Raw genomic sequence first — 18,677 nt, 5'->3', positions numbered from 1 at the left:
AGTTTTATTTCAAATCTTGGACGTTACAAAGAATGTCGCACATGACGAAACATGTCAGTAAAGCTGGTAAAGTTGACCCGGGTGATAGGGGGCGCTTTCCATTTAGTCAACATTTCCGGAATTTGCGGTTCGGCGGTAAATGGAACACGTTTCGTCGGTTCATCCCACTGGAAAATTCCCAGAAAAAAGTGGAAAATCTAAAAAGGTGGGCCTGTTTTCCCGGTTGGAATTTCCGAACGGAATGTCGTGTGTTTCTCGTAGTTTGTACCAGTTCCAGGTCCACCGTCGGGCACCGCGACGTACCGGGGTTTACGACCAAATGAAACAACTTTTTACCAATGGGAAATTCCACTTTTGCTCCCACCGAAATTTCCGGTTTTTTTTCCTAAATGGAAAACGCCCCCTGTAACCTAGGGTGCTTACCATTTGACAGAAAATTTCGAAAATTCCGGATGGAAGGTAAATGGTAAGGTCACTTTTCAGAAATTCCAACCGAAAATTGAGGAGTACGTTTTGAGGTAGTCCTTTCATTCCGGTTGGTACGAACCAAACGGAATGTTTCTTACCAGCTTACCATTAACCAATTTCTCGGTTCCTTCCCGGTTCCAGACTTACGCTACACAAATTCGCCCTTTTTTGGATTCAAACTGTGACAGATGTGGCATTTCTACGGTAAACTGGTAAATTGCTTGCCATTATGCTTTCGACACCCCAACCGGTTTTTTCTGTCAAATGGTAAGCACCCCTAGGCTCGATTACCAGCCGCTGTTCGGGAAAATGAGCCCGCACTCATCCTTTGGGGAGGATCAAAGACCGGACCTGGGAGACGGCGGAAATCGAGCCTAAGGGTAACCCTACCTGTGAAATTTGCATAAACCCGGGCTATCTTTAACCCACTCGCTAGGGTAACCCTAGCACAAGGGTAACCCTCTCTCCGAGTTTGTGTGCTATGATTTGTCAAATTAGCTGGTTATATTTCACTGTACAGCGGGCTAAACTCAGAAGTTTGATTCGGTCACCAAAATGAGCCTTCATATATAGATTTAGCCAGGGCTAAAAGGGAAGCTCTCGATAATATTTACACTTTGCTCCAACAAAATATAAAATCGTTTGACGCTATTAAAAGCGGCGAAGGCATCGAGAACGGTGAAAAAACAACAAAGCTCTAATTAGCAAAAAGCAACTTTGCACGTGCGGCACACTTTTTTGTACATTTCTTTGCCGTTGTTTTGCACGAATACAACGTGAAACGTCCAGAAACTTCCTAGTTACACGTTTTATGAAGGAAATGCCGTATGTGTTCTTGTTCACTTCTTTTTTTCACTGCCGCTCATTTTCACCTGGGTGGCCGCTAACATTTCTCATTTTCTCACCCCCACTTTTCATGGTTCTTCCAATAAAAAATGTCTCCTTTGCTTTTTTTTATCTCCGCTTTAGCTCTGTCACTCTTTTTCTCGTTGAGCTTCGCTGGCCTGTCGCCTACTTTCTCTTTCTCTATATTCCATGACAATTTATTTTAGCTTAATACTTTAGACAACACGGATACAGAAACAATTTCCGCTTTCGTCTTTATGGACTCTTTAGTTGTCTCTGCTTTATAAGACAAGACGCGGGTGGCTATGCGATTTCCCTCCAAAATAACCTCTTTAATAGTTGCATTTGGGTTGCCATACCTGTTGATTGAGCCGTGATTTTACAATGATTATAATGCCTGTAGTGCGGACGGTCATGTAATTTGGGGATATATATGCTAGCGCGAGATTCGCACGCGCGTGGAGCTCCGCTAATAACCTCTTAATCTGTTAATATATTATAGATTTAAGGTGCGTAAAAACAGGCAACAAAAAACATGCCACTCGTCTTGCAACATTGCTACAGAACAAGTTGAATAGCAATGTTGTGCGTTTTACCACCCACATCCTGAACCTGTCTTGCAACAAATCAGCTTGTTGACAGGTTTGAACGTGGGTGGTAAAACGCTCAACATCGCTATTCAACTTGTTCTGCAGCAATGTTGCAAGTCAAGTTACACGTTTTTTGTTGCCCCTTTTTACGCACCTTTAGCCAGGGCTAAAAGCGAAGCTCTCTTTAATATTTATAGTTTCCTCAAAGAAAATAAAAAATCGACTAATACTAAAGAAAAGGTGCTTTGCACGTGCAGCACACTTTTTTGTACAATTCCTTGCCGTTGTATTGCACTTCTAAAATGGGAAACTTCTTTCCACTGCCTTATTATATCTTTTTTGGAGGAAATGTTTGCGTTCCTGTTCACTTTGTTTTTTCACTGCCGCTCATTTTCACCTTGGTAGCCGCTAGCAGTTCAAATTTTCTGACCGCCGCTATTTAATTTTCATGTTTTTCTTCTAATGAAATTTGTCTCCGTTGTTATTTATTTCACGCTCTAGCTCTTTCCCTGTTATCCAAGTTAATGTAGACATTAAAATTTAGTGAAAACAAGGACTCTTTTTTGGTTCTTTTTATTTTCTCTCTAAAAGTCTGGGCGGCCATTTGATTTACCGTCGAAACGAGTAGGTTGCTTTAGATCCAAAATTTCACCTCATATTCCTCCCCCGATGCGTGCGGTTGTACGCTGAACTCATAACCAAATTTTCTCGGAAGGATAGATTACCAGATTTTCTTAGCTATGGGGCTCGGCTTGCGCGCTCCGCTATTAACCTCGTCTCCTTGGTCCGTACCTCATTTTTTGGCTGGGAATTATGACCTACACACTTCAAAAATCCGAGCGGAAAAAACTGTCCGAAACTTACAGTACGGACCTCAAACTTGGTTAGCAAGAGGTCTAAATTATAGTCTCTATACCTTCCTGCATTCACCGGGGATTCAGCTCTCTCTTGCAACAGGTTATAAAAATTCATCCAAAAATCATTAATAATTCATAAAGAAAAAAACAAAAGAAATTAATGTTTAATTAGTGTGTTTATATCTGATTCAAAAACTCATTAAAAATTCATAAAGAAAAACGAAAGAACTTAATAATTAATGAGTGTCTTTATATCTGATAAAGACACGGCTAAACTTTACGTCCAATTTTTTAGATCAAAATAAACCCAAATCCAAGGGCCTGTTTACATGGGGTTGGGGGACTCCAGGTAGGTGAGGTAACCCGCTTAGGTGGGGTAACCCGCCTGTCCATATAATCTCTCATTTTAATTTGATCACGTTTACATGATAGGTGGGGTGACCCGCCGCATGTTACCTCACCTACCTGGGGTCTCCCACCTCCAAGTAAACAGGCCCTGAATATCAGTGCAAGAATGAGTTGATCTATATCAGAGATTTTGAAGCCGTTCAAAAATCTCGCAGTCATGAATTATCAGGTTTAAAAACTCTTGGCTTCCCCTTGAGTTTTTAAACCTGCTCCTCAATTGTTAAACACTACGAAGATTTACTTAAGTTAAAACTTTTTAGTGATAAAGACTAAAAGATGCTCATTTCTTGCTTTAATTAAAAGACGGTTACTTGTTTTATAAACTGCGTGCGCTAACAAGCTACATTTCTAACTGAAATTTTAAATTCCAGGAATGTGCGATTTTTTTCATCGCGTCTCGTTTCAACTACATCCACTCTCTGTACAGCCACTAAAGCTAATATATCGCTTAATAAATAACGCCCCTGGATAAAATTTGGTTGCTATAAATATATCAAACAACTTCTTAAATACTACAAAACTGTATGACGTGTTCTCAACATATTTGGGTCAGTATGCATGGCAATGTGTGATAATTAAACTGTAACAAAGGAAAACAAAGTTAAACCAAGGATAAAATTGGACAACAACAATGTTTGTTCCTCATAATACACTACATTTAAGTTCAAGTCTCACTTCTGTTATTAGTTATTAAATAAGATACCTTCCTTTTGACAACAAGTCAGTTAACTACAGTAATAATAAGTACAATGAAACTGTTATTGGTTCGAAAGCTGAGCACGTAATGCATGAGAAGATGGCAATATTTTACTGTCTGCCCTATAATCTTGACTTTGATTGAGCTCAGGTATAAGGGGCCGGTCGAGGGTATGTCCAAACCATCACGATCTTATCGAATGCTTGGATGTGTAACTTTTAGGAAGAGGTTCTAACCGGGGGGACCTCACGTGCCTCCCCACAGTAGTCCCTGAAGGTACACCTTTTACTATCACTTCAAGCGCTTCATTGTTGTCATAAGACCCACTATTAGTGCCATTCTCGAGAAGCCTTCTTCCGCTCGCGGTATGTTTGACTTCCGTTGAGTAGGCAAATGAAGAACCACTACTCTCGGCGCCGCGATTTTTGAAAGAGGTGGCCGATTCTGTAAGTTTGTTCCCAAACCCCTTCCGCACACCTGCTTGAGCAAGAATTCTTGACACGTGAAACTTTTCCTGTAAGAGATTAAACACGGGATATGTTAAAACTCTGGGTATTCTCCTTATGTAAGGTGTAGTTAAGTTCACCCCATCTACCTTGGAAAGGACCATCTTGACATCAGCAGGAGTATCAGGAATGATGTAAGCGATCAAGAACTTTATTGAAAACACAATATGCTGAAAAAAAGTAACAAATGCACATTAGAAAGCTGCAGCTATGACAATAAAGAGAAACAATAGCAATTTTACGGGAGCCTTCTGCATTTGTTCCAGCTTGTTTTACTTACATATAGGAAAACTAAACTGGTGGGGCTTCAGAGTTGCTAATACTATAAAAAATAAATAAATAAATAAAAAAATAAAAAACAAAACAAACTCTTTTTCAAACTCTTCAATAACATCGATACTGCTTTTAATTGCACACAACGGCAGAGAAACGTGCCAAACTTACAATACAATACAATACAATACAATATTCTTTATTTAACGAAGGTGACGTAATAACCCTATGAGTTATCTAACTTACGGCCTTCGACAAGTGAAGAAGCACCATTTTCTCCTGTAAGCCGCCTGTTCTAAGACGCTCTGGTTGTCTGCTTTTCTTAAACTCTCTACTTACAATTTCCTTGGAAATGCTAGTAGACTTTTCCACTAAAAACTGTAAATATAGGATATAGGTGTAGGCTCTGAAAATAGAGATGTTGGCCTCTTCTAAATGAAAGACTTACTTCAAAGCCAATTATAAGCCACAGTCTACTTGGCCCAGCTAAATGCTCCGTAATAATGACAACTTGATCTGTTGCATTTGACGTGCTGTTAAACACCAACTCAGTTCTGTTGCTTGTTGTTGGGTCACCTTCCCATGAGCGACCGTAAGATGATGTAAAAGCCACCAGGAATGAGTTGGTAACCACGCCTGCAACGTTTAGGAACTCCAAAATGCTGTACCACATGCCTGACACAAAAAAGGGACGGCATAAATTACGGTGATCATTGGCTCAGCACAGATGAACCAAAGAGTTTCCGGGATTCTGCAGGGTGTTTCTTTGTGTTGTGGAAACCATTGTTGGTTGGCTTTTGTATTATGGTATGGGAATTGCACAGTGTCTTTTCACACTTTTGTATTGATCGCACCCGACCGCAACACCGAGAACCTACCGAGATTCTAGAGACAAGAAGGAATTTTAACAAATCAACAGGGCTAACAAATAATGTGCAACGAAGAGGCTCTCTAAATTGGCCAGCTGTACATGTCGAAGATTCCGCGAACAACTACAAAAGAGTTGAGGGCACTCTGTCACACAGGACGTATGCGCGCAACTGAGAAGCGTTGGGTAGACTTCGGGAGAATTGTTTTGCTTCAACCAAGTTATATCTCAGTTATCATTACACACCTTATTTTCACGTTTATGGCCTCCTTGCGTTATAATTATTATGATTATTATTATGGTTTGTAGTATTAGCAATGTCGAGGAGGTCTTGCGTTTCGACGTAGAAAAGGTGGTTATGCTGGGGGAAAACCCTTAACTATCGCATCACTCATACTGAATGGAAAAAACATTTATACTGTTGGTACATAGAGGTTACCGAGACGATTTACTAACCTATATCTTCAGCTCTGAAGGCAACGGGTCGTCTGTCTATCCACAACAATCTACTGGCATCTATTTTCATATCAATAGCATTTGTCAGCAGTGCGATCAGTGGGGCCAGCGGAAATGCTGCGGCAAATAACTGAAACGAAATGAAGCATGTTAAATAAAAATAAATAGGTAAATAAAAACAAGAAACAAAACAAAACACAGAAGTAGAAATGCAAGAGAAAGTGAGAAGAAATGTCTAATCTCTCGCATTCGGGGAGGTGGGTTTCAAACACAAGGTGCAGCCAAGATTTTTTGCACTCACTTTGATTCATTTAGACTGGGGGCATCACAAATCAGCTGCCACGCCCCACTCTACTGTCCCAAGGGCTTGTGTGGCATGTGCAATAATGAGAGAAAAGGGAATGGGATACCTTCTCTCCTTTTCCCTTGCACAACCTCGCTCACTACCCACCCCTTTCGAAGGCTGCCACGTACCACATAGGTTACTGATCCGAGGGGAAAAAAACTGCTCATAGTCTATCATATCTCCCTTTTTCCCTCTGTTTACAAATAATTGGTGAGTTTCACAAACGCCTGATGGCGGGTCACTTTTGGCACCTGGTGATGAATTCCTTTCTTGTGAAGAGATGAATATCTTAGGTTGTTTTATAAGGTTGTTGGTTGCTGTTAAAATAATTTCACCTACCATTAGAAATCCATACTGAAGGACTGCAAATAAAAAAGAGAAGAAGATCTTGTCAATACTAGATTTTTTAGTTGACTTTACTAACCACACAATCACCATGACAACCTTGCGTGAATAACATTTATCAGATGACAACGTATGGTTACTGAAGTTTATTTTACTCAAACCTAATAAAGAACTTAAGTACCACGTTCCTTGAGAAAGAAATTAGCTTACCTATGCTAATGAGCGAATCCTTGTTTACATTTTTTGCTTCATTAGCATAGGTTTATAATCATTATCTGACTAATAAAATGAAATTTCTGAATATTGTAAGAGCAGAACAATTTCAGTTACCTCTGAAAATTTGAGCCCGATATACCGAATAGTTTCGGAGAAAATCTCTTTGAAAAACCCCCAAATTTACAAAGAATGTATGAGCTCATTAACGTTTTGCCACCCAGTAATTTTGCAGTTTTTAATTGCAGCTATTTTCTTTGTTACTGGTTGCAAAGAGCTGAGACTTGCACAACCTGCATAAATGAACCAGCTCTTTTAATTTTGAATCTAATTGGTATGCAAGGCTACATCTTCTATGGGTTAACCCTTATGCTAATGAGCAAAAATGTAAACAATGACGTCATGATAAATCCGTCTATATACTTTACCTTTTTCATTGTACTCGGACAGTGTAAAATCCCCCAGCGGTTCCTTGAGTCTTTCGTGTCACTACTTTTTTGTAGTGTTTTTATTTTTAGTAGTGAAATCTGCCAGGTTAATAACTACAAAAGGCGGGCTTTGTACTTATTAATCGTAAAGAGCGGTACTTTGTAGTTATTAATCGTAAAGGACGTCATTTACGATTAATAATTATGTCAAACATAGTTAATAATCGTGAAAATCACGATTAATAACTACGTCTGACAGGCTTCGTAGTTAATAATCGTGAAATTTACGATTATTAGCGGAGCTCTCGCGCGCGCGAAGCGGAGCACCATGGTAACAAAATTTGGTAAACTATCCATCCGAGAAAATTTGGTTATGACGTAGAGTACGCCCACCCGTACACACACTTCATTTAAGCCGATGTCAAATGTCACAATAGATCTTGCACAGCTTGACTAGCCTTTCAGTTAGAGCGATTTTCGTATGTCCTTGAAAAATGGTTTCGGTAAGGGTTCGTTATTTGTTTTATCAGCCAATGGTTGAAAAGAACAAAACATGGACTCTTCCTTTTCCCGCCAAAGAAAACCCTAATATGGAGAAGGCATTGTTCGATTGACCAATCGTGTTGCAGTATGACGTCAAAGCGATTTCTGGAAAGTTCTTCGGGCATGAAGTTTTTTCAGCCGAGCGTTCGTTTAACCAACCAAAAGCCAGGTGTGTTTGTATCCGTTCGATAAACCAATCAAATCGCTCTATTTCCGTCCGTTTGTTGTTTCTGTTTTGTTCGCGCGTTTTCATTTCAAGGTCATACGAAAATCGCTCTATGTAAGCCATCCGTATGAGTACGATTAGATAGACAGCTGTCAAAATCAGACATCCACTGACAATTATCACATGACCATCTCGCGGGCTCAGATGAAAGACCAGTCGTTTTGCCCCTACATATAAGCTGATATAATATGTCACACTAACCAATTCAACATAAAAACGAAACTACGCCGGGCAAGGCTGTCAGTTGGCTGACAGTCGTTTAAAGTTATATTGGTAAGCCCAGTTAAGGTAATTGACAGCTGTGAAAATGGGACATGTGCAGACCACTATCAGAAAACTAATAACGTGGGCTCAGGTTCGCTGAGGTACACGATCTGGCCTTTTCCACTACAAGCCGGACGGATATGCCTTACTCACACTCGTAGTCTGTTAATTCGAATATTCACTATTCTAATGAAGGTTAATTGACAGCTGTCAAACTAGAGTATACGCTGACCATCATCACCTGAATGTATCGCGAGCTCATTTTTCTATCCATTGAGTTCACGTAGTGTTTAAAGTTTTGCGCTGATATTTTATTTGATCACGGGCTCAATTCGAAACCCCATAGCTTAGGAAATCTATCCATCCTAGAAAATTCGGCAATCACGTGACCTTACACCGACCACCCGACCTTCCGTCCGTCCGCACCACAGGCATCCCAATAATTAATCTCACACTTTCTAGCTAATTTGGGAGCCTGCAACCTGATATTGTACATCCATGTTTTGATTAATTGACAGCTGTCAAAATAGTGTTTCTGCTGACCAGTATCGCCTGACCGTATCGCGGGCTCAGGTATCGACCCACTGAGTTCGAGTGTTTTTTGAAGGTATCCGCTGACAAGTTGCTACTTTTCAAATGATCGCAAGCTCAAGTTCAATTTTTTTAAAATGCATATGAAATAAGTCGTGTTTATGAGCCGCATTTTTAAAATTTTGATTTCGAACTGACTTCGGCCGCCAAAATTCAACCCGCTTTTACATGCAGGCTAGGCAATCGCTGTTGACTTTTCTCACTGTCACGCGTTGATCACGTTCTGTGTCCAACTTTTATGTTCTGATTGGTCAAAATTTTACAGGTGAGTTCATGCGGAAAATTCTGGAAACTTGCTTACTGATAGCTGGAGCTGAAAGAGTTTTGTGTCATCTTGTGATGTTTTAAACTGTCTTTTTATACCTCGTGTGCAAAATGAAATACAGCTGCTATCAACATTGTTCTGTAATTCATGGCTGGTCTGTTTATTGCGCTTCATGTTGACAAATGCACCGGTTGTCAATAAAGTCATTGGAAATCCGATTTCGGATGGCATCGTTTTCAAGAATGAGCTTAGCCACTTGCCCTTGCTTGAGGCGTAAGAGGGTTGAAAAGTCTCCAGCGATTCTGGAACACTTGATGACCTTCAGAAGCAGCGTCTCGACTGGTAAGCCTGAGCAGTTATTGTCTTTGATGTGTTTTTTTTTTCGGTTTCCTGAAGTCGAGCGTATGGTTTATGCGGCTTAAGTTTATACACGAGCAATGATCTAACCTACAATAGTACCAGGTTTAAAAAGCCTTTAGACGTTTTTTGACCGCAATTTCAAAGAAAAGGTTCCGAAGATTATTTAGTTATGATTTTGGCTATAAACAGAAAGCTCTGAGCGATTTTCTTGCTTTGAGTTCATCTTGAAAAAGAGCAAAACACCGGGAAGCCGCGGCTTAAAACATAAAAAAGTTTATGCTTACCTGACTCATGATTTTCAGAGACACTTTACTCTCAATACCTCTCTTCGTGAATGAAAATTATTGTCTCTGTACATGTTTCACCGAATTATATTTATTTTATTGATTGTTAGTAGTCCCTTCCGCAATTTTTATCGCTGCACCGGTTGTTTCCAGTCGAACATAAACATCGCATGCAGGAATACTCAAAACGCCGCGCGTAAATATAACACGCTTTTAAAGATTACACATAACAAAACCATACAAAACCAGGCCTAATCTACTGTGATCGAACATGATTGCTATTTTTGGGTGTACAAATAAGACTATTAACTCGATGTAAAATTTGTTTCACTCTTGGACTGTCAAATTATTTTTCTCTAAAATCACTTAGCCTTAATTTGCCTCAAAAGTCACATGAATGTGCCCTATCTGTGGATTACAAGTTTATTGTTTGATTCAAATTATGAATTTATTAACGGGAGCTTCGCTTTTAGCCCTGGCTAAATCTATTTAGTATATACTAAAACAGTGGATAGTGTTTTTCGAGCGCTCTGATTGGCTACCCAATCAGTGAATATCCTGCACTATTCACTGATTCACCTCCAGTTCCTCCGAGCGAGCAACGCCAAACTCGCGTAAGTTGCGAGCAAAATGCCTTCCCGGTTTTCTGCCGTAAACAAACAAACAAATTTCACAACTAATCAAGCAAGCTGTTCCTGAAATACACGAAGAAGGTGACGAAGTTCGGATTGGAAGTTTTAACAGGTAAAGCTTTGTCTTTTTGACACTAATTTATCGATAAAACTGGTGAAAAAGTTTTTGTTTACAAATGCAAATTAAGTTTAAGTCTTGCTTACTTTATTTAGTTGAGTTGTTCATAAATAAGCTTCAAACTAAATTTAATAATCTTTTTTTATAGAATGATTTTAAATACAGAAAGAATTCACAACTCTTTTTGAAGAAATTTCCCCGCAAGAGCTAAACAAATGCCTTGAAAAGTTTTAATTGTCGGCAAGAATAAAGCGACGGCCGCAGCCGCCTGGTCATTACGCGCCAAAATTGTAATCGTTGGCAACAGTATTTGAGTTAAAAATCATCATTTTTGTGCTCAATGATCTCACTGTTTTAGTATATACTAAAACAATTATTCACCTCAGTGTCGGTGGCTAGTCGTGGATATTTACCTCACTGCTTCGCAGTTCGGTAAATATCCAGGACTAGCCACCTCCACTTCGGTGAATAATTGTTATATATTAACTATGTTTGGAACGCTTTGTAGTTATTAATCGTAAGGTTGTCAATTTCTCCAGTAAAGCTAACTCAAAGCTAACGGCCGCCATTACAGAAAAGAAAACAAACTCAAAGTCTTTTTTTCAAGGTCGCTGTTTTCACAAAAATTCATCGCAGAAAACTTTTTGAGAGGTCAAAGTTTCCGTTCAGCTTCTTTTTTGATCGATTTTTTGTCTAAGAAAGCTAGTTTCTTTCGCTCTATTTTTGCGATAGGCTAACATCGCGAGCGGGCGGCCTCGGTGAGTTTGCTGTGCACGAAATTATGATAACCGATATAAAAAGTGAAATGTTAATCCACGTTTTTCAGTTCAAATTACTCTTCCTTTGAATTTTAACTTGGAGACAGACATCTTAATCCTTCCCACATGTAACGACAATGAATTAGTGCAGAATAACTCTCTATCGCAGTTTTTTTCCCGTTGTTGGTAAACACTGGCGTGAATTACGCTTGCCGTGAGAAGTTTTATTATTAATGTTGACCACATTCCTGGACAAAAAAATGGTTTTCAATTTTAGTTCAACTCAAAAGCTTTCACTATATTTTTAGGGAGAGTTGAAAAAACTGACCCCCACTCCGCGGACTACCCACTGACCCCACTCCGCGGACTACTCTACGGACTACTCCGCGGACTACTCTACGGACTAGTCCGCGGACTACTCTACGAACTAGTCCGCGGACTACCATGCGGACTACCCTAACTAATCAACCAAATTTACTTTCACGGAGAAAAGAGTTAGAAGAAGCGTACCTGCCTACAAGATCACACTTGATAAACAGCCGCCATCTTGATTTTCGCCATTTTACTCGACCCAGCTCTCCTTTAGCCTCGCCCCAGTCTTCATCGGCCACAAGTCAGAGCACGCCGTTCAGCCAATCGATGACCACTATTGGCGCTGGTAACAGTTTTTGTTATATTCAGCTTAAAAATGTTTTTAAGAACTTACTTATAGCCGTGCTTGGAAGTCACCATATTTTTGGATTCACCTGGCCCACAAGGCCCTTGGAGACGTATTCTCCTACGTAGGGCACGCAGTCGTTATTTGGATCGTCACGCGAGGTTTGGAGAGAAGCGTTGCGTGACGATCCAAGAACGGAAGCTGCAATGGACGTAGCAATGAAGAAGAAGGGCTGGGTCGAGTAAAATGGCGAAAATCAAGATGGCGGCTGTTTATCAAGTGTGATCTTGTAGGCAGGTACGCTTCTTCTAACTCTTTTCTCCGTGAAAGTAAATTTGGTTGATTAGTTAGGGTAGTCCGCATGGTAGTCCGCGGACTAGTCCGTAGAGTAGTCCGCGGAGTGGGGTCAGTGGGTAGTCCGCGGAGTGGGGGTCAGTTTTTTCAACTCTCCCATATTTTTAATGCCAGAGGGACAGCTTTGTTTCTGGAATTTTTCCTTCCTCACCGAAAGCGGTCCATATATTTCGGCAGGGTTCAAGAAACCTGAAGAAACAGTCCGTGTTCAGAGCGATTGCAGTATCAGCAAATTATATATTGACATTCATCCAGAAAAGAGAAAACCGACCGTGTTCTTTTTTTAAACAAACGGGTGAGATACCTCTCTAGACTCAAAATCTGAAAATAAATATCGATCAGATTCCTCACGAGCTTGCCCTTTTTTTGTCTGCAATCACACGAGCGCAAGCGGCAATTTTATCTCTCTTTCATCTCATGGTAAAATACTAGCTGAAAGCTTCCAATTCGATTGGAAAGAGAACATTTTCTACAAACTTGAGAAATATATTCAACCAGACTGCATGACGACAAACCAACCTAGTCATTTGAACCGAATTATTAAAGTGCCATGATCAGATCGTGAGAAGAGCTCATTCACGCAATTGAAACCTGAGAACACGACTCGCAGAATCATGGAGAAAATTACCTTCAGCATTTTCCAGAACGAAGACTTGAATTAAAAAAATATATTTCAAATAACAAATTCATATTCACGGCCAGACAAAGCTGTAATAATACGGATTTCTTACAAGACAGCTTTTATACGCACCGTACTGAGCGTTGAAAAGTTTACTACAGTTTGAAATTTGATAGCATACAGTCTGATCCAGAAAAAAACACTTTTTAAAATATCGTCTGCGGGACAAAAATTCACATCATTTTACGTAAAATCTGTTATGTTATTGTTTAACATTTGACTCACTAAACCGTTCAGAAATGCTTTTAGAAAACAGTACTTGTGAGTTTTGAGAACAACTTTCACTTCCATGCAGAAAAATATTATCCCCGGCCGCGCGGCATGAAAGATCAATTTTTTCGCTGCCGTTCGTTCGCAAAAATAATCTTCAATTTAATAATCAACATAAGAAACCTTTTTAGGATGTAATTTATCCTAACAACACTTTGCCATACACTGTACTTTTTTTAAAAAAGATCGAAGAGTACTTGGAATACGGTCTACAAAGCCTGTGCAAACTGAAATCAACTATGCCGGTTGTCACGCTACGCGTCAGATTTCTTTCCCTCAGATCACATGTGGTATGATTTAAAGAAAAGGCAAAAGAACTCTAATCAGGTTGTACGGAGTAATAACTAATGAAAAAGACTACAGTGCTTTCTCTTTCTTGTTGAAAACTTTTACCGCGGCAGCGAGTTGAAAAACACACGCAGATTGCAGACAGATTTGAGAACCAAATCATCAAAGTTTTAGCGCCGAATCGGTGTTTTCGCGGGAATCAGTCAAGGAGAGTAAATAACACAAACAAAACTGAGTGCCTGTAAATTGCTACCTGTTTAATTAACGTTAAAAGAAAATTAACGATCTAGAATCATCTCTTTGACTAAAAAGTCAAGATAAGGCGCTAAAAGTCAGAAGAAAACTAACACACCTAAGTCGATGTTCCCCAGCGTTCAGCAACTGCAGAATTATAAAACTTTTGTGAAAAGTCATGGCCTTTAAACTCTATTTAAACGGCAACTGTCTCTTTGAGTTCTTGAATCATAGTTCAGTGTCAAGTAGTATAGATCTTGCTCCCTGATTTAAGCTTTATACATACTCCAGGTTTTTCTTCAGTTCTTGCAATAAATCCGGCTGCTAATAATTTTAAGACTTAGGCTTAAGTAAAGAGTTTCAGTTTCACCAAAAGCCTTCACACAAGTAATTCTGTTCGAATGTCTAACGAAGGGATAATTATCGGATTGTCTTCATGAGGAGAAGCAATAAACGTGCTGCACAAAAAGCGTACGCCAGTCCACTCCAGTAAGAACTTGATAATACGGTTATTTTAAACCACATAGAGTAAGAAACTCGCTGAAGAAAAAGTGCATTGATCCGCGGTAGGCAAGCTTTTGCAAACAATTGTTGATGCTTCGATTGAGTTTAACGTGCCTCTCCCTCGCGCGCTGTTGGAAAATTTTCGTTGATCGCGCCACGAATGCTTCAACACTTTTCCTGGCGTCCGTTCCCTTCTTTCACTGAAGGCCGAGGTCAAAACAAAGTTGATGAGCTGTCTAAATGTGTCCAATCACAGGGCTGGCTGTCAATCAGGTAGTTCAGTTCAAACTCACGCAAAGGCATGTGTAGCCTGATGCTCAGACGTTCGAGGTCGTTCGCGGTCCCTTTCGCTTCCCTCCCTCTCCCGTCGGGAGAGGGAGGGAAGCGAAAGGGACCGCGAACGACCTCGGACGTCTGAGAATCAGGCTGGGACCGCGAACGACCTCGGACGTCTGGGAATCAGGCTAAGGCATGTGAGCCGGAATGCGATTATTAATCGTTATTTCGGTTGGCTCGCAAACCCTGTTAAACGTTTTTTAGGCTACGCTGGCAATCATAATTATTAATCGTAAATGGCGCACGTCCTCGTAGGTGAAACTACACTGAATAGTGCCTTGTCCTCACACATAAGAAAAAGTCAGGAGCCAGTGAAGCTTTTAAGGTAAAGGGTTGTCCAATACACCCAATCCGAATCCGATTGACGAAGGCCCTGAACAACCAGACTCACCGGGAGTCAGTTCGCGAGAGACTCCATTTAACGATCGATCCATTTAACCAAAATTTCCCGAAATTTCGGTGCGAAACTGATCAGTGGATCGGTTTGGTCCAACCGGAAAAGTTTCGAAAAAACGGGTCCACCTTTTGAAGTGGACCTCTTTTCCCGGTCGAACCGGTTGGAATTTTGGTTGAATGGATCGCGCCTTTAGTGAACATACAGCAAAGTATAGAGTTGCGGACTGGCCGGGGTGGAACAGACCTCCATCGGATCCGATGGAGACGGTTCGCCGTTGCAAGAGTCTATCGGACTCGCCGCGTGTCAGTTCGCGAGAGACTTAGTAATGATACAGCAAAGTAGAGTTGAAGAGGGGGTGGAAATTGTCGGCAAACGGACTCCATCAGATCCGATGGGGACGGGTTGCCGAGGCAAGAGTCCATCGGACTGGCCGCGTGTCAGTTTGCGAGAGACTTAGCAAATATACAGCATAGTAGAGTTCCTGAGACGGGGGTGGAAAAGTCGGCGAACGGACTCCATCGAATCCGATGGAGACAAGTTGCCGTTGTGCCAGTCAATCGGACTGGCCGACTGTCAGTTCGCACGAGAGTTGGTAATGCATCAGTCAATTCCACCTGCGCCCAGGCCCTCCCCCGGGCTGACCCCCGGGAATTAGCATTTTTTTTGCCGTGGATGGCAAATTCCCGGGGGTGGGGACTCTTGAGCTGGCAAATCCCCCGGGGTGGGGAAGAAAAAAGAGGCCAAATGCCCCGTCCTCCATCAACAGTGCAACATTTTTTATTGATCGCACAGTCCAATAGTGCCATTTTAAAGTGCGATTTTTTGTTTCAATTAACTTCTTCCTTCGCAATAGCGCTAGGATTCTAATTAAGACTTCACGCCGCGACGACATGCACAAGTTTATGGTTTTAGTATATTATTGACATTAAAATTAATAGAGCGCTGTAAAGTTATATGTTATGAATAGATAAATAAATATGAAAGGGTGTTCTTCAAATAATATCAACAGAAATTTGATTCAATAACCAAAAAACGTTGATTCACATCGATAGCTCCAATTTCACTATGTAATTCTGGCTTGATAAGCAATTTATTCCTGTCCTTGACAGATGAGCCAATCTGCTTTTTTTCCAGTAAAACCTTCTGTGTGGTTATATTCTGATAGGAAACCGCGTGCGTGTCAAAAGCTCGGGAATGGCCCGGGGGTTGGCAAATGCCCGGCCCCCGGGCAGTGCAAAATTTGCAAATGCCCCACCCCCCGGGACTGACAAGGCGGGCAAATGCCCCGCAGTAGCCCGGGGGGGGGCTGGGCGCAGGTGGAATTGACTGATGCATAAATACCGGTATACAGCAAAGTAGAAATGAGGAGGGGTTGAAAAAGACGGCAACAGACTCACCGGAAGTCAGGTGGCTGATAACCTGGGACCTAACCTGGGACCTGGGCTCAAGTTTGTACACAGGCAGACCACCCTCTGTTAGTGGGGGCCGTTGTTGATTGAAATCTGAGCAACGATCTTTTGTTATTTATAGAAGAAATACATATGAACATTCCCTGCTAGCAGAGGTCTCTCACGGCGAGGCCGTGAGAGACCTCTGCTAGCAGGGAAATATGAACAATGCGGTGGCTATAAATTGGTTCAAAAATGCAGAATTCAAAGCAAATTTTTCAATAAACGTTTGAGGAAAATGCTAACTGAGCCATGTGTCAGGTTTTTTTCGCCGTCCGGTGCTGTTTTAAGCGCTATTTTGCGAGATGAATATTTGACCTAACCGCCGAGGTCAAATATTCATCTCGCAAAATAGCGCTTAAAACAGCACCGGACGGCGAAAAAAACATGACACATGGCTCAGTTAGCATTTTCCTCAAACCTTTATTGAAAAATTTGCTTTGAATTCTGCATTTTGGAACAAATTATAGCCACCGCATTGTTCATATGTATTTCTTCTATAAATAACAAAAGATCGTTGCTCAGATTTCAATCAACAACGGCCCCCACTAACAGAGGGTGGTCTGCCTGTGGTTTGTAGAAAGAAAAATGACGCCCGATTTAACGATGCAAGGATTTATAAGCTTGTGCACGTTGAAAATTTTGGATGGAAGAGAGGTAAGATTTTTTGAAGAGCAGCCGGCAGTTTCTGTAGATCTCGAATTAGTTTGGTTTTGAACTTCACAAGAGACATCTTATTTTGAAAGGTTAAGCCATAGTTAATTGAGTGGAATGGTTATGAAACCCGTCAGACTCCTTTGTTATATGTTTTTTTGGACCTGAAAGTGCACAAGGTTCAAAAGAATTCCTATCATTTTGATTGTATTGACCAAAAAAAACGTTGCATTAATTTATTCCGTAACAATTTGCCAACAGAAAACAAAGGATTGTGCACTTTCAGGGTGCTTCGAACATAAACTGCAGCACTGTTGTTTTTATCATTGATGTCTGCCACTTTTCATAACCAGTCTCCTCTAATAACTATGGTTAAGCTTAATTTGTTGAATATGTCTATATTTCTAGTAATATCATTTAAGGGGGAAGAATTTGTGTTTCGTTTGGGGAGAGTTAAAGGGTTGGGAAGATCATACAAGAAGATTAAGTTCCGATGATCTAATTGACCTGCATGAATCAGTTTATAGTGGTGTAAACTGGGCATCTTAAAAATTGACTAAAGGAGATTCTCTTTTTAAGCTTATGCTTTATTATTGCTGCCTTAGGTGTAGGTGATAAGTAATCTGTGAGAAAATGAGTTGTGACTCTTTGTGTTACTTAAGACCTCACCTTGAACACGGATTTCGAAATAGTGAGCTCGAGACCCCGGGGCTCGAGATCAGAAAGCAGATTGTTGGGAAGTCTATTTTAATTTGTCGGAAAAATTATTTTCTTGTTGCATGTATTAATAATATTAGTTTTCTTACATTTGTGTATGATTGCTGCCTCAGCTGCCAGTTGATTGAAAGGAAAATTCATGTATAAACTGCATCAGCATGTGAGATAGCATAATGCATTAATATGATATGGTCTCTTGTTCCATCTAAGCATGGACATGTGGAAAAGAATCATGTTTTAATTGGGTGCAAACATGACATGTTTGGTAGCCAAATATCTGAACTTTTAGAACCGATAAGCAAATTTTGACACTACAGTTTGAAAGTACTCGGAGGTGATGACCATGCAGTCATACGCTTTCAATAAATTGGAAATTGTGCTTGTGTTCATTAATTATACGTCAATTTTTTTTTTTCAAAGCAAGTGATCCTCCATGTCAAGTTTTTTCATATAAAGTGATCCAATAAATAAATAAATAAAGTGATTCAGATGGCACTACTGTCGTTTCCAATAAGTCGAAAAAGTTGAACATTTCATATTCAACAGCACAACATCGACCTGCTTTCAAGAAGGCACACCAGATCACAAAGCAAACTTCCATTCACCAAATAAATATTTTCAATGAAATATCTTTGTAATTCATAATAACTGCGAGATATGGTTTGTTTTTTTTCAGATGAGTATTTGCTGTTGAGGAAAGGTTTAAAAAATTAAATTATTTGTTAAAAATTCTATCACACACTGAAGAAAAGCTTGCAGACAGCGTGGCACCACTTGTGCCCACTCATATTTGTGA

The 18,677-nt window shown here is 40.4% G+C and overlaps 1 protein-coding gene across 1 annotated transcript; it reads right to left on the bottom strand.

Annotated features, from left to right (window-relative positions):
* Window positions 1-3,867: 3,867 nt before the first annotated feature.
* Window positions 3,868-7,381, bottom strand: LOC140947357 (anoctamin-4-like). The gene is made up of 6 exons (XM_073396430.1): window positions 7,302-7,381; window positions 6,655-6,677; window positions 5,970-6,099; window positions 5,094-5,320; window positions 4,462-4,542; window positions 3,868-4,380 (listed from the first exon to the last, which is right to left on the bottom strand). Exons 2-6 carry the CDS (start codon window positions 6,655-6,657, stop codon window positions 4,051-4,053), a joined length of 771 nt encoding a protein of 256 aa, XP_073252531.1. The 5' UTR covers window positions 6,658-6,677; window positions 7,302-7,381; the 3' UTR covers window positions 3,868-4,050.
* Between the last annotated feature and the right edge of the window lie 11,296 nt (window positions 7,382-18,677).

The sequence above is a fragment of the Porites lutea genome, chromosome 9 (genome assembly GCF_958299795.1).
Source record: "Porites lutea chromosome 9, jaPorLute2.1, whole genome shotgun sequence".
NCBI lineage: Eukaryota > Metazoa > Cnidaria > Anthozoa > Scleractinia > Poritidae > Porites > Porites lutea.
Note: the sequence above shows the minus strand (reverse complement) of the source record. Positions and strands in the feature narration are given on the sequence as shown.